The following is a 20,492-nucleotide window of genomic DNA, read 5'->3' as shown; positions in this document are numbered from 1 at the left end:
CCACCTCCTGGAAAATGGCTCGCGGAAAGATGGAGCTGACAAACCAGTTCGCCGGCCAGTGGCGCTAATTTTCCCTGCCCGCCTGCCTCCATGCTTGCCCACAGCAGGCCTAAAAATTCAGCCCAGATTTCAATAAAATCCCTGTTACAATAGTTTTTTTTCCAACACTCTCAGTTCATACTCAGAGCAAACAGACAGTTTCCATAAATATACTCACATGTCTCCTATGAACTGAAAACTTGCCATCTTATATACAATGTGAGTAGAAAAGCATGATACAGGACTAACAATGACCATTTTACCATGATATTTTGCACCAGAGGTGCTTCCCATAGTCTCCAGTCCACCTGTATGGGCAGTAGATGTCACACCATATCTATCAGATTAAACATATAATCAAAGTTACTTACAAATGAGATAGTTATGCAGGAGCAAAAAAACGCAGTGCAAGTAACTGGTAATTGAATACTTGACTTACACAATACTTACACTATATCAAAAATATAAGTCCAAAATATTTGCATTACCTTTTGAAATGTTTTAATTGAGCATCTGATGAACTGTTAAATAGCAAAGACCCTTTATCCCACCTCCAGTAGAAATAGGCAGTCACAGCAGGGAACTTCTCACTGTTGCTACAATTCTGTCTATTCTACAGTGATATTAAAACTGCAGATTGCAGAAATATTTCTGGTTGACATTTTGGGGAGTTTTGCTTGAACAATAGTTGTCCTTTTCAAAAAGATTAGTCATTCTGTGAAGCAACACTAGATATAGCTGGTTTTGCCACCACCTGTTCACACATTCATCAACCTTGTTTTCAGCTCTGTATCACTTTAAATATGATATGGTTTAAAAAATGGAGACAGACCCTGGAGGCCGTAGGAATGGGACTCTCAACATTACAAATTAAGATGATCTATTTGGTAACCTCAGCCCAAAAATACAAGTCATTTAACAATTCCATTAGAAGTAAATATTGAAATTAGGTTCTATTATATCATCACTGATATATGGAATGCTATTGTTGAGCTATCGTACAAAGGCGTAAGGGACAGTACAAAGGCAGTTCACATTTTTGTATTGCAGCATTAAGTCTATCAAGATATTCAGTGGATGTTCCACCACCACTGCTATAAAGTCCAAAACTAGGGAATATAAATATCATAGTCACTAATGAATCCAATAAGGAATTCAAGATGAACTTCTTTACACAGAGTGTTAGAGTGTAGAACCTACTACAATATGTAATAGTTGAGGTGAATAGCATGGATATATTTAAGAGGATGCTGGATAAGTATGTGAGGCAGAAAGGAATAGAAGGATAAGCTGATACGGTGAGATAAATTAAGGTTGGAAAAGGCTTATGTGGAGCATAAACACAGGTATAGGTGTAATAGACTGAATGGCCTGTTTCTGTGTTGTAAATTCCATATTACTCTAGACCTTCACATGATTACTATGGCACTCAATAGATGAAACAAAGTCTGTGGGCTGGATTTTTGCTTCGGAGTGTCGGGACAGTTTCAGGGTCTTGAACCCACCCCCCGATGGGAAACAGTCACTCTTTGGGATTTTCATGGCGGTGCATCCTTAATTGGCATGGAGACAGGTTTTCTGCCCAATTAAGGGTGGCGGGTGGGCTCTCAAAGCTGGAGGGCCAATCAGAGGCCTTCTAGCTTGAGAGGCACAGCAGCCTGCATTGGATGGTAATTAACTGAGAGGGTGCTTCAATATGGGTGTGCCCACTCACCAACTTCTTTAAAGGTTTAAATAAAAAAAACAGATACAACAGCCAGGCCACCACTATGGGTGGGTAGGAGGCAGGGGGGAATTCCTTTACAGAGAGGCCTTTGGCTGCACCTGCACCCAGGCAGACAGGGACAGCCTCTAGGCCTGCCTGGAGCACTCCCCCTCCCCCTGGCCTGCTGCTGGGTGCCCACCTCCTGGCAGTTAAGCTACCCCGTCGGTTCAGGACATGGGAGGCCCACTGGAAAATTTCAGTCGGCCTCCTGTAAATGGCTTAACAACGCTCTTAATGAGCCTAATTAGCTGCCTGCCTCTTGGGGGTGGGTAGTCCTGTGGCCCCAAACTCGCCTTGGCAAAAATGACTGACACCGGGAATGATGTCGGGAAACTGGCACGCCAGCGGGCCCTGGTATTTCTGGGCCCTGTCTGCCTCCATTCCTGCCCCAGCGGGGGCCTGAAAGTTCAGCCGTGTGTATGTGGGGTGGGGGGGTGGATATAAGGGTGTACGGGTGTTCTGCATACTAGCTTAGCACAGCTGCATTTTACTGAAAAAGAACAAATCTTGATCCAACATAATTGCTAATTTAAGAAGTAAACAAACAGAACCCATTTATAACTAAAGACCATTAATATATTCACTATCAATTTGATTGTAACACAGCTTTCTTTCAATTGAGTCTGACAGCATGGATTAAGTCATGCTATTTTAGTTTAGCCTTACATAACTAAACTGAAATCTATCAATAGGTGACATACTGTTCATATTAAAGGTCAGTACATGGCATGGGCTATCTAGTCTGTCCAAAGGCTTATATGCTGAAATCTTCAATAGTACTAAAAAAAAAGTGCATAGAAAAGGCTGGCAATGTGGTTGATGTATTTCTTTAGATGTTTTTGGATTGGTAAAGATCCAGTGAGAACTTTCTGAGAATAAAAAGCAACATAACAATGACTGAAGCAACTGAAGTGAGAAAATGTGGGAGGTACTGTCACAAAGGAGCAAATGAATAGATTGATTGAGTCACATTTGCTGTAAGAATTCAGTAGGCAGTGTAAAAAAGGAAGAGGTTACTCATTTCATAATAAGAGTGTTTCTCGTCACACTAAATAACATCCCACTGGAAGTGGTTTGCAGATTTTGCTACCTTGGGTTCATGGTGACAGACAATCTGTCCCTTGATGTAGAGCTCAATATACGGATAGGGAAAGCAGCCACCATCTTTGGCCGACTTGCGAAACATGCATGGGATAACACCAAGCTGACCCTCAGGACCAAACTTGCTGTATGGCTGTGAACCATGGGTGACTTACAACGACCAGGAAAAGAAGCTCAATAATTTCCATCTTTGATCTCTGCGCCGCATTATGGGTATATCCTGGCAGGACAAAATCACAAATGCAGCAGTCCTCTCCAAGGTAGAGCTTCCAAGTATGTTGGCACTAATCAAACAGAAGCGGCTTCGGTGGATCGGACATGTCCGCAGGATGGAAGACGGTCGCATACCTAAGGACCTTCTGTATGGTGAGGTAGCCGGGGCCAGACGACCAGTGGGGCGCCCAAAGCTCTGCTTCAAGGATGCTTATAAGAGTGACATGAAGGCCCTAAATGTCATCTATTGCATCTGAGAGTCACTAGCTGGCGAAAGAGGGAAATGGTGACACATCCTCCGGACTGGTGTGCACTACCACGATAACCAGTGGCTACAGCAGCTTGGCAACAGGCGCCAACATCAAAAACAACAACTCACAGTGTTACTTGGCAGCTTCACGTGCAGCAGTTGTGGCAGAATCTGTCTCTCAAGGATTGGCCTTCACAGCCATCAGCAGAGGAGCACCAAGAGAAGATACCTCACCTAAATGGATTGTTTGCTGCCTGTCCATCATCTTTCGTAGATGGAAGGATGCCAACCAGTTACTGTACTTTAGGGACTGAGGGTAGAAATTTGTCTCAGGCGGTGGTGGTAAACGGGCAGTGTCTGATATTCAGTTCTATTGCAGTCAATTAAATTAAATATCAGGTGCTGTGTATAATGGGCAGCCAATCCGATACTGCCCATTTTGCACCACTGACCAAGATGAAATTCTAGCCCTGGAGGCATTGCAATATCTGCACATATTTTCCTTCTTATAGCTGCAGACATTTTCTAAATATTGTGAAGTAGAAGCTGAGAAATGTGCATTAACATAACATTACCTACGTCTTAATATTATGGTAATAAACTAAAATTGTAATTCTGTTAGTTCTAAGTGTGGTTTGGAAATTCTAGCCCAGGTTTGTACAGCACCATTGATCCAGTAATACTGTGGGGCTGCTGCGATTGTCGTCTTCATTTCCACTCCCACGAAATCTCGGGACACAGTTGCATGTTTGTACTGAGCTCCACTCCTGGACAGCCAATTTTAAATATTTCGAGAATGCAGGTGATAGTGTCCACTTTTCAAAACAAAACTTTTTTAAAAATTCTGCCCAAGTCCACTGAGAAGTTTGTAAACCTGTCTTAATACCAGACTCCAAATTCCATGGAGTGTCAGCTCAACAAGATGAAATTAGATTGTGACCTAACTTTGAATTGCTGCAGGAGAGAAACCAATTTGCAATGATGCACACATGGCAGTATAACTATATGTCTAGGGAAAATGACATTATAACTGCATGTAAAGTAAAACTCTTAAAGGTACAGCAATGGAATATGTGAGCTCGCTTGGCGATGTGGAGGCCCCTCTGCTACCTGTCCCGATTCTCCATGGCCCCCGTCTCTGACCTTGCCTCAGGGGTCCTACAAAATCCAGCCCTACCGGTGCCATGGCTACCTTTATGGAAATCTGCAGACCATTAATCCAGAACACTGAATGGATAAAATGTGACTGAAGTGTACAGACTTGACCCAGTCACCTTAGAACAGAGCTAAGACAAGACAAGACAAGACAACACCACAACTAAATTACATGAGTGTCATAATATCAACATTGTTACTTAGCTTTAGACAAATTACCATATTTTAAACCGATGCCATTATGGAGCATTTTTTTACATTCATTCATGGGATGTGAGCGTCGCTGGCTAGGACAGCAATTATTGCCTATCCCTAATTGCCCTTGAGAAGGTGATGGTGAGCCGCCTTCTTGAACCGCTGCAGTCCACGTGGGGTAGGTATACCCACAGTGCTGTTAGGAAGGGAGTTTTAGGATTTTTACCCAGTGACAGTGAAGGAACGGCAATATAGTTCCAAGGCAAGATGGTGTGTGGCTTGGAGAGGAACTTGCAGGTGGTGATGTTCCCATGCATCTGCTGCCCTTATCCTTCTAGATGGCAGAGGTCGCGGGTTTGGAAGGTGCTGTCTGAGGAGCCTTGGTACGTTACTGCAGTGCATCTTGTAGCTGGTGCACACTGCTGCCACTGTGCATTGGTGGTGGAGGGAGGAAGGTTGAGGGTTGTGGATGGTGTGTCAATCAAGCGGGCTGCTTTGTCCTGGATGGTGTTGAGCTTCTTGAGTGTTGTTGGAGCTGCATCCATCCAGGCAAGTGGAGAGTATTCCATCACACTCCTGACTTGTACCTTGTAGATGGTGGACAGGCTCCGGGGAGTCAAGAGATGAGTTACTCGCCGCAGGTTTCCTTGCCTCTGACCTGCTCTTGTAACCACGGTATTTATATGGCTACATCAGTTCAGTTTCTGGTTAATGGCAACCACCAGGATGTTGATAGTGGGAGATTCAGCGATGGTAATGCCGTTGAATGTCAAGGGGAGATGGTTAGATTCTCTCTTGTTTGAGATGGTCATTGCCTGGCACTTGTGTGGCGCGAATGTTACTTGCCACTTATCAGCCCAAGCCTGGTTATTGTCCAGGTCTTGCTGCATTTCTACACGGACTGCTTCAGTGTCTGAGGAGTCGCGAATGGTGCTGAACATTGTGCAGTCATCAGCTAACATCCCCACTTCTGACCTTATGATTGAAGGAAGGCCATTGATGAAGCAGCTGAAGATGGTTGGGCCTAGGACACTACCCTGAGGAACTCCTGCAGTGATGTCCTGGAGCTGAGATGATTGACCTTCAACGACCACAACCATCTTCCTTTGCGCTAGGCATGACGCCAACCAGCGGAGAATTATCCCCCTGATTCCCATTGATTCCAATTTTGCTAGGGCTCCTTGATGACATACTCAGTCAAATGGTGCCTTGATGTCAAAGGCAGTCACTCTCACCTCACCTCTTGAGTTCAGCTCTTTTGTCCATGTTTGAACCAAGGCTGTAATGAGGTCAGGAGCTGAGTGGCCCTGGCAAAATCCAAACTGAGCATCACTGAGCAGGTTATTGCTAAGCAAGTGCCACTTGATAGCACTGTCAACGACAGCTTCCATCACTTTATTGCTGATCGAGAGTAGACTGATGGGGCGGTAATTGGCTGGGTTGGATTTGTCCTGCTTTTTGTGTACAGGACATACCTGGGCAATTTTCCACATTTCCAGGTAGATGCCAGTGTTGTAGCTGTACTGGAACAGCTTGGCTAGGGGCGCAGCAAGTTCAGGAGCACAGGTCTTCAGTATTATTGCCGGAATGTTGTCAAGGCCCATAGCCTTTGCAGTATCCAGTGCCTTCAGCTGTTTCTTGATATCATGTGGAGTGAATTGGCTGAAGACTGGCATCTGTGATGCTGGGGACTTCAGGAGGAGGCCGAGATGGATCATCCACTCGGCACTTTTGGCTGAAGATTGTTGCAAATGTTTCAGCCTTATCTTTTGCACTAATGTGCTGAGCTCCCCCATCATTGATGATGGGGATGTTTGTGGAGCCACCTCCTCTATTAGTTGTTTAATTGTCCACCACCATTCACGACTGGATGTGGCAGGACTGCAGAGCTTAGATCTGATCCGTTGGTTGTGGGATCGCTTAGCTCTGTCTATCACATGCTGCTTATCCTGTTTGGCATGCAAGTAGTCCTGGGTTGAAGCTACACCAGGTTGTCACTTCATGTTTAGGTATGCCTGATGCTGCTCCTGGCATGCCCTCCTGCACTCTTCATTGAAGCAGGATTGATCCCCCGGCTTGATGGTAATGGTAGAGTGGGGGATATGCCGAGCCATGAGGTTACAGATTGTGGTTGAGTACAATTCAGCTGCTGCTGATGGCCCACAGCACCTCATGGATGCTCATTTTTGCGTTGCTAGATGTTTTAAATCTATCCCATTTAGTATGGTGGTAGTGTCACACAACACGATGGAGGGTATCCTCAATGTGAAGTTGGGACTTCGTCTCCACAAGGACAGTGCGGTGGTCACTCCTACCAATACTGTCATGAACAGATGCATCTGCGGCAGGCAGACTGGTGAGGACGAGGTCAAGAATGTTTTTCCCTCTTGTTGGTACCCTCACCACATGCCAGTATGTCCTTTAGGACTCAGCCAGTTGGTCAATAGTAGTGCTACCGAGCCACTCTTGGTGATGGACATTGAAGTTCCCCACCCAGAGCACATTCTGTTCCCTTGCCACCCTCAGTGCTTCCTCCAGGTGGTGTTCAACCTGGAGGAGTACTGATTCATCAGCTGAGGGAGGGCGGTAGGTGGTAATCAGTTGGAGGTTACCTTGCCCATGTTTGACCTGATGCCATGAGACTTCATGGGGACCGGAGTTGATGTTGAGGACTCCCATGGCAACTCCCTCCCGACTGTATACCAATGTGCTGCCACCTCTGTTGGGTCTGTCCTGCCGGTGAGACAGGACATACCCGGGGTTGGTGCTGGTGGTGTCTGGGACATTGTCTGTAAGGTATGATTCCGTGAGTATGACTGTCAGACTGTTACTTGACTAGTCTGTGGGACAGCTCTCCCAACTTTGACACAAGCCCCCAGATGTTAGTAAGGTGGACTTTGCAGGGTTGACAGGGCTGGGTTTGCCATTGTCGTTTCCGGAGCCTAGGTCGATGCCGGGTGGTCTGTCCGGTTTCATTCCTTATTGACTTTGTAGCGGTTTGATACAACTGAGTGGCTTGCTCGGCCATTTCAGAGGGCATTTTAAGAGTCAACCAGCATGTGGTGATGGGTAGATTAATGGACCATGACAAGCATTGTCAATAAATGTGCGATTTTTTTAAAGTAATGCTTAAAAATGTATGCACAAGTATGTATTTTATATCCAGTCACACATTGCACTGAGATACTAGGAGAAAACTACAACCTAGACTTCCACCAACAGGTCACCATGTAGAGAGTTGTTGATCTCCACTGGGTTGTCTGAGTGGAACTGACATGCTTTCTCCAACACCTCCACCCAGCCAGTGACATAGGGGTATCAGCAGAATCCCACCAATACAACAGACAAAGGGGAACCAGTGGAGCAGGAGGAAATAATGTACAAAACTAGGAGTTAATGCCAAAAAAAATCAACATTATTATAATGGAGATGATGGTATACTGAAATCCTATAGTGAGGAGATCCTGTATGCATACAGATAAAGAAAACAAATTGAACCCTTCACTGTATCACATAATGCTATTGGGGGTCATCCAGCATATGCCCTTGTATGTAGACAGATTAAAAGAGGGACTCTTACTTTGGTGAGTGAGTAAGTGATATAGTGTTGTAGTGACAGATCAATCACTCACCAAACGTCATCCCCTCAAGTGCCTGTACTATATACAAGCACTAACTTCTAAAGTTTAACTTCTCAGTTAATAGCAGTACGAAAAGAGCTCTCATAGTGCCCGTACCAGAGTAACTTAAATCCTACAGGAATCTTGAATTAAGGTAAGCTTAACCATACTTGTATTTGTAAGAGGACGAGTATAAAATAAAATGTTTAAAAGTGAAACTGCATTTATATTTTAAAAGACCTTATTTTTACTTTAAGGCATCTAAATATTAGTGCTTCATATTAAGATTTAAAAACAAATTCTTAGAAATATCATAATTTTGATCCCTTTGTGTCTAGATATATTTAGAATAAAAAGCTTCCTATTAGATGGCTTTCCAATTACATTTTTATAAATTATATCATTGTTGCGTTCAAGAGAATTAAGTTACAGAACTGTTTCTAAAGCGTCATTGTATTTTCTATCTGTAAAAGAATTTGCGTTTGGTTTGTGATAAGCTGCTATTTAATCTTTTCTACTAAACCTTTAACATTCACATTGAAACTAAAAACATAAATACAATAAAGTCTTCAGTAAAAAGTTAGTTTTTTTTACAGACTTAGCATGAAGCCTGTTTGGAGTTGCTGTTTCAGTAAAAATATACATGAATATTGGTGGCAATATACTGTGAGTTTAGAAAACTAATTCAGATATTAGTAGTGACTTGATTGGATTAACCTATGTAGCTGACATCTAGGTGCAAGACCCAAAATGTTTTCATTAACTGAAAGTATAGAATGTATTTTAATAAATAAGAACATACCTGACATATTCATAATACCAGAAATCACACACTCGTTCACCACGGTGCCTTTGTCCTGAACGTCTCCTGGACTCCTGCAGGTTTGGATTGCAGACCAAATGATGGTAAAATATTTGTTAGTCATTACTGGATGATACCAGAGATTATTTACACTTGTATCGATGAACAAAGAAAATCTATAGTTTCCTATCCCAGGTACTCAGAAATACAAAAGACTGGAAATGTCTTGTTCTGGAGCATACTGGAACTAATAAGTGATGAGATCATTAATCCTGTTCTGGCATGCTTCCAGTAAATTGTGCTGCTTCGGAACAGATGATGTAATGGAAATGACAAGAAATTCTTCCAGACTTCTTTTCCCAGAAAATAATTGGCTCCAGCAGAACATGACCTCATCCTAGAATAGAACGTTTACATCATAGAACAAATAAGAGCAGATACAGAAGCCCTGATTTTATTCCAGCTCACCCGGAGGGAATGGTGCAGGTGGGGGTTAAAATGACCCCCGGACAAAAGGCACTGCATTCCTGCCCCATCATATTACTACCCAGCTATTTGGGATCGTGCTGGGTGGGGGGTGGGGGGGGGGAGAGGGGTTTCTCATAAATATTGAAATATTGGGGTCCGACTATGTCCAAGTTATCAGCTAAAACTATTACATATTTTAAATTTTTGAACAGTGCTTGTGGCGGAGGAGCCGATGTTCTCCTCCTGGCCCAATAAGTAAACCTTGGCCTTCTGCTACCCTTGGCTTCCTGGCTCTGTCCTCCAACTGCAGTCAGCACTGACCACTGCTCATCTCCTCCTGCATGACTTATTTTGCTTGGGGTCGCTTCTTTGGTGCCTGGCCATGTCCTGCAGCATTGCAATTTTTTATTCCCGCCTGCCAGTCTTCATGTCATTCCTGCCACCTTCGAGCAGGAGTCAGCATGGGAAATATAAATGAGGCCTAGGAGTTAAAATCTCCCAGGCCTCATGCTTCGGCAGGGAGGGGGAGTTGGGGTGCTGGGCAGATCATCCCCCCACTTTGTGTTAAAATGGGGGTTAGAAAGTGGCTAACTGGAAATTATTTTTTATTGTCTCTTCAAACAAACAATTTAGCAGCTTAATTTTCCTCTATGTGTTATTTTCAAATTCTGGTCTATATTATTCAAATGCAGTTGTTAATCTATTTAAATAATGCAGACTGGAATTTAGATTTGAGCATATTAGGCAAACCCCTAAAATAACATAGATAGGAAATTAAATCCTTTAGTTTGTATTTTAATAGAAATGTTGCCACCCATATTTTCTGGCCACTGATGGACATAGTGTACAGCTTACCTGCACCATTGGTGTGACACCTTTCTCTGTGAGTCACACAGATGTTACCCAGCCATCGAGAAATGTCTAGCAAACAGAAAGTAAAGTTCTGAGTCGTGATGTGTAAAGGTTGCTTGTTTGTCTGTTGCTCCAGCGCTGTGGAATTTGCCCCACAATGTAAATTAATCTCATTATGGGCAAAACACCTTCATGACATTTGCAATCAAGAAATGGCAAATCACTGCAACTTCTTCAGCCCAAGACAATGCATTGCTAATGTGATTGGTCAGAACATATTCAGTTACTTTAGGGTAAAAGTAGCTCTGAGCACTACTGTATACAAGGCACTACTTCCAAAGGCAAAAATGAGGCCTGCTAATAAGTCTGAACTCAGTTATCATAAGTCTTTAGTCTGTTGAAGCAGGAACACAGAAGGCTCTGTGATGCCACTGGTAATCCTCCTGTAATCAGAAGAGGCCTCATTAGCTTAGATTAAATGCTGGAAAAATGAGAGTTTCCTGAAAATTTTGATATTTTTCATTCTTGTACTGATTTCCCATATTCCCGTAGATCTGATCTCTTAGGAGTATAGTGCAGTCTTTCGGGCCACAAAAAATTGCATTCTAAAAAAACAATAAATCATTTCGTCCAAGTTCTCTACTACTGAAGAGGCCCCAAAACTATTTACTACATCAAAGATCTGGTCATATTAAAAGGCATAATAACTGGAGTCTGTAGTAATATGAAAGTGTATTCTTTGAAGAAAAAGCATAAGCACAACTCCTCCATACATGTAGTGAGCATAACATGCAGCCATTAAAACGCCACAATTTTTGTGAATGGAGGTGGGTGGTCTGAGGGTGGGATGCAGCTAAATTTAATTGTATGTACTTTTTTTGTATTATACTTCTGTAGGTTAAATTAATTTTGGTCATTGTGTATGAAGAAGACAGATTAACTCTCAGTGAAGGGATGTTGGTCCTCTGTATTAAAACTGAACAATTTAGTCCCCTCTGCTCCCAGTCCATAAACTAGTGTTTTCTTGTGACTTAGGCAGAAGCAAAAAGATCTAACTGAAAAATAACAGAAGAATAGGTTCATCAGGAGAAAAAGAGTTAAAATCCAATGAGTAAAAAGATCAAAATCATACCAAAACCCCACTGAAATACAGGAGTATTTCTCACCTTTGCATACTAAAATTGTATCTTCTACATGAAAGAATACCAATGCATTTAAAATTAGAACCACTTGTTCTTACCATGCCAATCTGAACAATACTCAAAATAGCTGCACCACAGCAGCTCAATTCTACTATTGATATGTCAATAGAATTGCTAAGGTCAAAGGTGATGAATGAAGGTCATTAAATAAAAATATTCTAGTATTAATTCTTTGCGACAAATTATTTAGGTTCCAGTAACATATGAATCATAAGGCATCTGTGTAAATGTCGTTATTTCTGAAGCAAAAATATATCCGGCAAACACCAGAAGTTTCTCTGATATGGTGAATACGGAAAGCCGATGTGGTTTAATGAAGATGGTACAAAACCCTTCTACAACCTTGATTTATGGATACATTCCTTATGCAGAGGGCACTGAGCTGGTGATGTAGTTGTAGTCACAGTCTGCTGTTCATGAGAATCAGGAGCTGAATAATAATGTCAGCAATCCAACAAGAATTTTCCACTACTTTTTAAATGTCATAACTCATTAGTTAATATCACTGTCAAAAAGGCTTCATGTACAGATGGCAAGCATTCTCTGCTCTTAAAATCTATCTTTAAATCTCCGTTAATAGACTTTACCCCACTCATGGGGAGGGACGCAATGGTTTGTAAACTGATTTTTAAAAATATCGTCAGATTTAAGAAATAACCTGATAGTCTATTGGAAACAGAATGGCCTTGATATTAACGAGGATTGGGAAAGATGCAGGGGAGCCCAGTGGCAGGCGATAAACCCGGCAAGGCAGTGAATGTGGAGGCTCTGCTGATCTTTTCAGCAGGGCCGCATTGAAATAAAAGCATGCAGATTCCAGCCCGACACCTGGTCATCTTAACTAGCTCAACGGCAAGCAGGAGTGGGATTTTGCAGTAGGAGACCACAGCTGGTGACTTGTGGGAATGATCCCAGCAGTTGCTGGGAAGGGGAAGCCCCTGGCCATGATGGGGAGGAGGGAAATGCATGTGGAAAGGGTCTGGGCTGGGGGAGAAGTGCGTGGAATGGATCCCAAGGGAAGAGAAGCATGTGGGAAAGATCAGTGGGGGAAAGGAAGGGGGAAGGAGGATCAGGCCACGATCAGGGTGGGGTAGCCAGATGAAAGGGAGGCCCGAAGCTTCCTGTGAAGCCCGAAGAGGCAGGGGTACAAGGAAACCTGAAATATAACTTCAAAACTTACCTCTTGGCCTCTTCTGGCCCAGGATCCGGCTCCTGACAGGTTTAGCCAAATGGAGGAACTGATTCAGGCCTCAAGTTGAAATTGCACATTGGGTCCTGATGACATCATCGGACCCAATGTGCATATTTAAAGCAGGAGCCTGCTTCCGTCCTTTGGGGTCCAGGTCACCTGCTTAAAAGAGCAGGTTAATATGAAGACATGGTGGAAGGAAATGGGATCAGTAGGTGTAAATTTGTCTGGCCCTGCCTGAAGTCTGCCAGAGGCAGTTAAAATCGGGGCCAATATATTTCTGCTATACAAAAGCAGAGTTTTATTTGAATTGAAATTAAAATTCTTTGTTAAATATAGATATTTCTCGGCGGTCTGGTTCAGACACTTTTTGTATGCTCGCAACCTTTTGAAAAAGGGTGGAGTGGCTGGATATCACAGATGATTTGTCAGCCTCGAAAATGCCTCCTGCTGCCTTACCCTGGCCACTGGCACTCCCTCGGCATTTTCAGCCATCTCTATGGGGAAAGGCCACAGGGATGCAGTGAGGTCACAGAAGCCACACATCAAGATCATATGCAGATAATCACCCATCAAAATGGACTCACTGAAATTGGAGTCCAAGCTCTCTGTCAGAATGTTCCAGAAAGAACCCATAGCTGTGCGAACAGGTACCTTGCAGATCTCCCTCAGGTGTTATACTCTTCTGGATGAAATGCAGTTCTGTAATGCAGCCAGAAATCATTGTTGATGTGGGCAGTGCACTCCTCCTTACTTTGCCATGTACTTTAAACACTCTCATAGGACTCAATAAATCAATGATGCTCAGATAGCACCATCATTATGTGCAGGTCTTGGAAGGACCAGTCCTGAAAACCAGTATCTGGGGCAGCATGGAGTTGGCCCTCCTGCCTATTTCACTACGCATGTTCCTCTTAACTCGTCCTGTGTGCTTCATTCAGTGCTCTCTGTTGTAATTCTACAAATATATCTTCCGCCGCAGTGGATATTCCTGGGCTGATGCCTGCAGTGGGTGGGAGTGTAAAGGGAACTTACCCTCTGCCCCGGCACTGTGAGCTGCTGCTTCTTAGGTGGTATTGAGGAATTGCTGAGGAATGTGCCACTTATATGCAAAAATAGCACAGTCCTTGCCAGGACCATCCTTAGCATCACCTACTGGGACCTCTCATTAGAGGAAGCTCTCTTCTTTCCTCCTGAGAATAATTATACTTTTGTCTGCTATTGTAAAGTCTTTCAGAAATGCCACAACAATGGAAGCTTTCCACCGGAACTGATAGTGCAGACATAGCTTTAAGATGCTGCATCTGGACTTTTTAAGCTCGATACGTATTTCTGTCCCCCTAAACCGTGTTCGCAATGTGTGAAGTAAATCGTGCCGGGTGTGCACCTGTCAAATGTTAATGAGGGGACCTTGGAAAACCCAGTAGGTTCCCTCTAAGTCCTGACAATATGGAGCATGCCAGTCAAAGTATCCCTTTAATGGCAATGCCCCAGGAGTGCAATTCTGCCCCTAAGTTGGCTGCGGTACAAATATGAAAATTGGTTTATTTATTGAAAACTAGATAAGGCATAACATTTCTTTTGCAAAGTAGCTCGCATTTATCTGCATTAGAATTAATACTTTTAAATCTTTTTCTTTAAAAATTCTTTTCCTTCTTCTGCCTAGTCGGCCAGTACAGCAGAATATCAAGCATCATTCTCCATCCACTTCGCAAGACATTCACCTTCAGCAAAAAACCAAAAGGCAAAAGTAGAATATCCTCCTTTTTGAGGCTTACTACAGTGTCTGTCCAACCAGTATCTCCTGACCTCAGTCTAAGTGTGAGACAAGCCAACAAGTAACTGCTATGAGTGTGACCAACCTTTCTTCAAAACCAAGCCGTCAATCAAGTTTCAACTATGAGCGGCCAAGTGATTTCATTCAATCACAGACTAAGTGCCAACCAAAGTTCCAGTCTCCGACATCTGGGGTCTCTACAACTTCATTACCTCAGCATTCCTCTGCCTTGCAAACAAAATCCTATTGTGTTGAGCAGTTGCCTCTCTCCTTCCAGCAATCAGAGATCCAAAATGGGCAGCAAACACCTGCATTATCAACATTAAGCTCTCCGATTTCAACTGCACCTTCATCATTTGACTCTAATAAAGAGTCAACTCCAGTATCTCCACCACCGCCCCATACTCTTCGATCTTCCCTTTGTCCTCAATCTTCTCCTTGCACCTCCTCAAAGTATATATTCTCCCCTTCTTTTACTAAGTCACCTGCAGCATTTCTCAGTTCTGTGCTCCCATCCCAATGTATTTCAGTTCCTAAAAATGAAATGCAGCTGCCTACCAAAGAAATTAAGTAAGTATGAAATTTCCCAAAATGATCTGTCCGGTAAGATGTAAATTTTCAGTCCAAAGTATTCATTCTAATCTAATGTTTCACAATTTCAGTACATTTTTCCATTGTACAATCACTTGAATGTGTCTGATGATATTCAAACACTTAGTTATTGATATGAGAAATAAGAATTTATTTACCCTTTAGTCACTGCTACTGAAATTTTCATTAGTTATAGATATCCCAACAACTTTGGAAAGAAAATTGTCAAGTCACCAAAGCCAACCAGTGATGAACAAATACAAGGCTCCAAAAATGCAGTCATTCAGGACTTGGAAAGAAAACTGCGGTGTAAAAGTGAGCTTCTGCATGATGGACAGCAGGTACGAGATTATGCAGATAAATATTATTTTAAGATTATTATAGATCAGTGCACTTTTTGCGAATGTGCCACTAGCACTATTTCTAAAACACTTTCACTGGAAGTGTAGGGCACACCTATCACAACATCACAGGCCATTCTTCTACTTCTGAGGCATTGACATTAACATTTTGGGAGCAATTATATATCATCATCTTCTAACCTATGATTAACTAGGGCCAGGAAGCCACTTCATTGTGTCACCTCAGAATTAGAAACCCCTGTCGTAATAACTTCAGCTCTTCTAAGTCTTATTTCTACAGCTCAAATTCCAATGGAGAATCAAGGCCACAAATGTACCTGCTTCAGTAGTTACAAAAATATTTTTTCACCAGCACATGTATATTCAGATTTGTTTATTTTTGCTTATTCTGGGAGCTGAAAGAAAATTTTCAGTCTAATTTACAAGATTTACAGTTCTGATTACCAAATGTGCCTTTAAATTTATTGCTCTACATATAATGTATGGGGCAATCCCAACTTCTGGAATTATCTTGGAGATTTTCTAATAACCTAGAAGCATATTTAAGTTTACCCCAGAATACTAACATGGTGATTTAGACATCTGACACCAAACTTAAGAAAGGTTTCCAAATTGAATACCCTATCTGGAGAATTGGCTGGAAGAAGCTACTGAGCCATTTAATGTGAAAGAGCCATATTAACATGACAAATTAATGGAAGTATGTTAATACTTCCATCTATAATGACATTAATTCTCCTCACTCACACTGGAAGGCTGAATAAGTCTCCCAGACATTTCGTTTGGTTATATTATCAACATTAAACAACACCTTTCCCCACTAATGAGCCAAAACAACTTGAAAGAACAGTATATCTAAAGCAACCATACAAAGGATTCTGGACTGTAACATACAGGGAAAGATATTGTTTTTAAAGTCTATAGATTTCTACAGTCCCATACCTTTTTCAAATTGCAGCCTTTTGATATTTTTCATGCCATATTGGCACATACAGTTTATATAGAGCACCAGCTTCAGAACTTCATATATTTCAAATGAGGTACTAACTTGCCTTTAACCACTACCTTATTGATTTTTCAGAACTTAGTAAAATGCATTCTGTCTACATTCACAATTAGAATAATTCCACACAGAAAATAATATCAACATGGACTGAATGACGAGCACAATTATTGCACACTTTCATGAATTTGTTTCAATTCAAAGTGTTTTTTTCCTGGGGTTGAATTTTCAGAGAACTGTGTTGAAACAATTTTTAGTGAGGAAACCGAGGTTTGGCTGCTTGCGCACCTTTAATTTGCTTCCCCTGAGTTTCTCAATCTTTTCGGCCCTTCCCACTCTACACCCCCCAAGAATAATCAGCATCTTGGTGAAACATGCAGCAGAGTAATTGGACAGAGAAATGAAAGAACAAAGTACCGTTGCCTCCATACCTGCTTATCCCCCAGAGTGTGGCTGAAGAGTGGAAATTGAAAGGTGCTTTTGAAAGGATGCATAGAAGTTTCCTGGTGATTCTTACATCTGTTTTACATGGGTTATACACTAATTCCTGCACCAACGGATAATATATGGGCGTGGACTTCACAGTTTTAATGACAGTGAAACTGTCAGTGTTTGCTGTATTACAACTGTGAAACTGACAGTAACTTCTGACATCTGCACATGCACAGTTAAACATGGGAATCCAGAAGTTGCTGGCAGTAATTCCTTTCTCCTCCACAGGGTGCGCTGTTGAAGTTTCTGCAGTGTCGTGAATTTCTCCTTTTATGCTGTGGTTCACTGTAAAAGAAACTCCGAAGACTTATACCTTGTTTAATGAGGTGTAACTGGGGGCGAGATTTTATGCTGTCCCCCGTGGCAAGTTTGCAGATGGGGAGAATATTTAATCGGGGGCAATGGTGGCGGGTGGGGATCCTGCCACCTTCCCGCCCCACTGCCAATTGAGGCCCTTAAGTGGGAAATTAATGCTCAATTAAGGGCCACATCCAACCGCCAGTATTAGCCCAGTGGTGGCTGGGCCTGTCACCACACAGGGAGCATGACATTCAAACCCCTGTGGGTTGCTTGCTGGATCCCGGTGGGTGGGAGGGGGGGATCCCTCGTTCAAAGGCACTTAATGTCTAATTAAGGTACACAGCACAGGAAGCGGGTGGGGGTTGCTGAGAGCCACCTCCCTGCCCTTGCTGCCGACCACCCTACATCCTCCTCTCCCATGACACCCACCCCACAAAACCCTTCCTGCCATCACCCACCTGTGGCCTGTGTCCAGGTGGGTACTTTACCAGCAGCTTTCAGCAGGCAGGGCTTCTGTCATTGGGGTCCTTAATCCCACTGCTGCCCAGTTCTGTGCTTGATTGGCACATGAGGCAGCGGGCCTTCCTGAAAAGAGGCAACACGGGGCTCTCGCCGGCTCTTTAGCCAATGGCTGAGACCCCCATTGCCTCTATTAAATACCGCCCTAGGATTTTAATGGCATACTAAGTCATAACTACTGCTGAATATCCTCTCTAGCCCTGGAAATCTAATTTTATGGTAAGCCTTTTGCGTCAGGAAAGAGGCCCAACCCACTGGCAGAAAAAGTTGGTAGTGAGCCCACCTCTGCCAGGCCTGGAAGCTACACTGTAATTTTACGGTGCCCAGGCCCTTAATTGGCCTCGAGCGGGACTTACACCCCTTTGAGGCAGGAGGTCCCGCTTCCAAGATAGACCAACCAATCAGTGGGCCAGTAGCTCTTCAGTCCCAGCAATGCCACCAGGAGCGGGTGGCCACTGCTGGGACTGCACCCAGTGAGGACTGGCGTCATGGACGAGACCCTGAAATAGAGATAAGTGTGTGGGGCCTCGGCAGGGACAATTGGCTGGGTCCCAGTGAGGCAGGGAGGGAGAGCTTGCTTCAGGCCGGGGTGGGGGGTGGTGGTGGTGCTCCAGTGGGGACGGCTTGGGCCACAGAGGGTACCTGATCAGGAAGGCCCACCCCGCCCCCAACAGCCTGCAAGGAGGCTGCCAGGTTTTATTGGGTGGCCTTCTGTGCTAATGAATCACCCACCTGCCCAGCAGCGGTGGGAAAAGGCCCTTAAATGGCAATTAATTGGCCACTTAAGGGCCTTAGTCGGCCTGCACGGGCAGGCTGTTTGTCACCTCGCCCGCCACTCGTGAAATTGCAGCAGGGGGTGGGAAAGCAATGGGAACAGCACCTGCACCCCCCCCCCCCCCACCTCCCACTCAATTTGACATTAAATTACATTTACATTAAATTATGGCCTATATTTGTGAAATATCAATTATCTACATTATGATAAAAATTCCATAGGTTTTTAAAATAATAAAAATCTTTTTTTTTAAAGTTTGCTGGTGATATTTCATCTTCTACTTTATTCTACCATGTGTATGTCCCGATCTTTATTTTGCTGTCTGTAAAAATTTATAAAAGTAACTGAAACTCACTGCTTACAAGGGCGGTGGAAGAGGAGATGATGAATGATTTCAAAAGGAAATTGGATGGGCACTTGAGGGAAATAAACCAGAATGGATTCTTTGGGCCGTAGTGACTCTATGACTCTCTGATAATCAGAGCACTTTACTTCCTGGCTTGCTGTCTGTGAAAATTTTTCAATGTGATTGGCTGCTTAGCCTTCTTGATGATATCAAAGTTGCTGGCCCTGGCGATCGCCTAGACTTGACGTCAAATCAAACTAACATCAGGAAAGGTGAAATCCATGTTACAGAGATTGCTCGATCTTTGTGGGCAGCTTTCTTTGAGGTCAGCAGCGTGCGCTGTCACTTGACCACTGACCGCAAAATCTGGGCCACAAGCTTACCCCAGAAACATGCACATACATCCCTTTGCTAATGACCACTGGATACTGTGACTTTGTTAAAGGAGCAACAGTGGTGTAAATTACATTGAGAAAATTGCAAGTCTCCATATTTTACAGGCAAGTTAAAAATGTTTTCAGAAAAAAAACTTCTTTTTAAACTGGACAATTAGATTTTGATGAGCCTCAATTTAGGAAGTTATATTTGATTTTAAAATTTAGAAAAAGCAAGAATCACTCTGAAGCTGAAATACAACGCAAACTTTTCTTCATTCTAGCGATTAACATACGAACAAAAGATGGCTCGCAGATTACTGGGAGCAGAGAATGCTGCTTCTGTGCTTGATCTTCAAAAGATGGAATTTGAACAGATTCACCAGGTAATTTATTTACTCCTTTTCTTTACACATGGAGTTTGATTTTGGTGAGAATACTGAAAGATTGCTGCTTGACAGGATTATCAGAGGAATCTTTCCTAGTATGTTCATATATAAAGGTTGATTTGTAAAATTACTGCATGCAGGATATTTGTATTTTGGATATTTAGTCAATACATACATTTGCTTTTAATTTTCTTAACATTATGCCAAAGCTGTAAACAGTTTTAACATATTTTGGCTAATTTTTGACTGATACTCAGAAAATTAATAACTATACAGATCCTACAATAAAATACTTTATATTTAAAATATATCTTGCAGGAGTGAGAGCTTGTGTGACTGTGTAAATGTCCATGTGCAAGAGTTACGATGTGTGAGTTTGGAATGCAAGTGTGCATGCATGTACTTGTATGTGAATGTGTGTACTGCATGAAGAGTGAAAGCAGCAAAAAATAGAAAATAATATCAGTTTGTACTGAAATCATGCCAGAGGAACAGCTGGTATGATTTTTGAGCGGGATTCAAAATATGCAGCTAGCGTTCTCACTCATAACTGGCAGGAGCCTAGTGGACGTATGCAAATTGGGGTCCCGGAACAGTTTAAGCACCTATACCTCATGCCACCTGCATTCTATCAACAGTTCTACAACCCATCCACAAATACCCACAAGTTATGCGGTGCTATCTTCAGCAATATTTAAAGGGATCCTTAGTTT

General features: G+C 42.8%; 1 protein-coding gene across 8 annotated transcripts in view; it reads left to right on the top strand.

Moving 5' to 3' along the window:
• The window catches only part of LOC137375621 (myotilin-like), a 132,552-nt gene that overhangs the window by 71,670 nt on the left and 40,390 nt on the right, over positions 1-20,492 (top strand). For 7 of the 8 annotated variants that reach the window (XM_068043005.1, XM_068043003.1, XM_068043002.1 and 4 more), the window contains 2 exons: positions 15,410-15,560; positions 19,675-19,776. In XM_068043005.1, the coding sequence (XP_067899106.1) occupies positions 15,410-15,560; positions 19,675-19,776 (253 nt within the window). The remainder of the gene's footprint in view (positions 1-15,409; positions 15,561-19,674; positions 19,777-20,492) is intronic. The other variant, XM_068042999.1, reaches the window with a different exon arrangement.

Source organism: Heterodontus francisci, chromosome 12 (genome assembly GCF_036365525.1).
Source record: "Heterodontus francisci isolate sHetFra1 chromosome 12, sHetFra1.hap1, whole genome shotgun sequence".
In the NCBI taxonomy this organism is placed as follows: domain Eukaryota; kingdom Metazoa; phylum Chordata; class Chondrichthyes; order Heterodontiformes; family Heterodontidae; genus Heterodontus; species Heterodontus francisci.
Note: the sequence above shows the minus strand (reverse complement) of the source record. Positions and strands in the feature narration are given on the sequence as shown.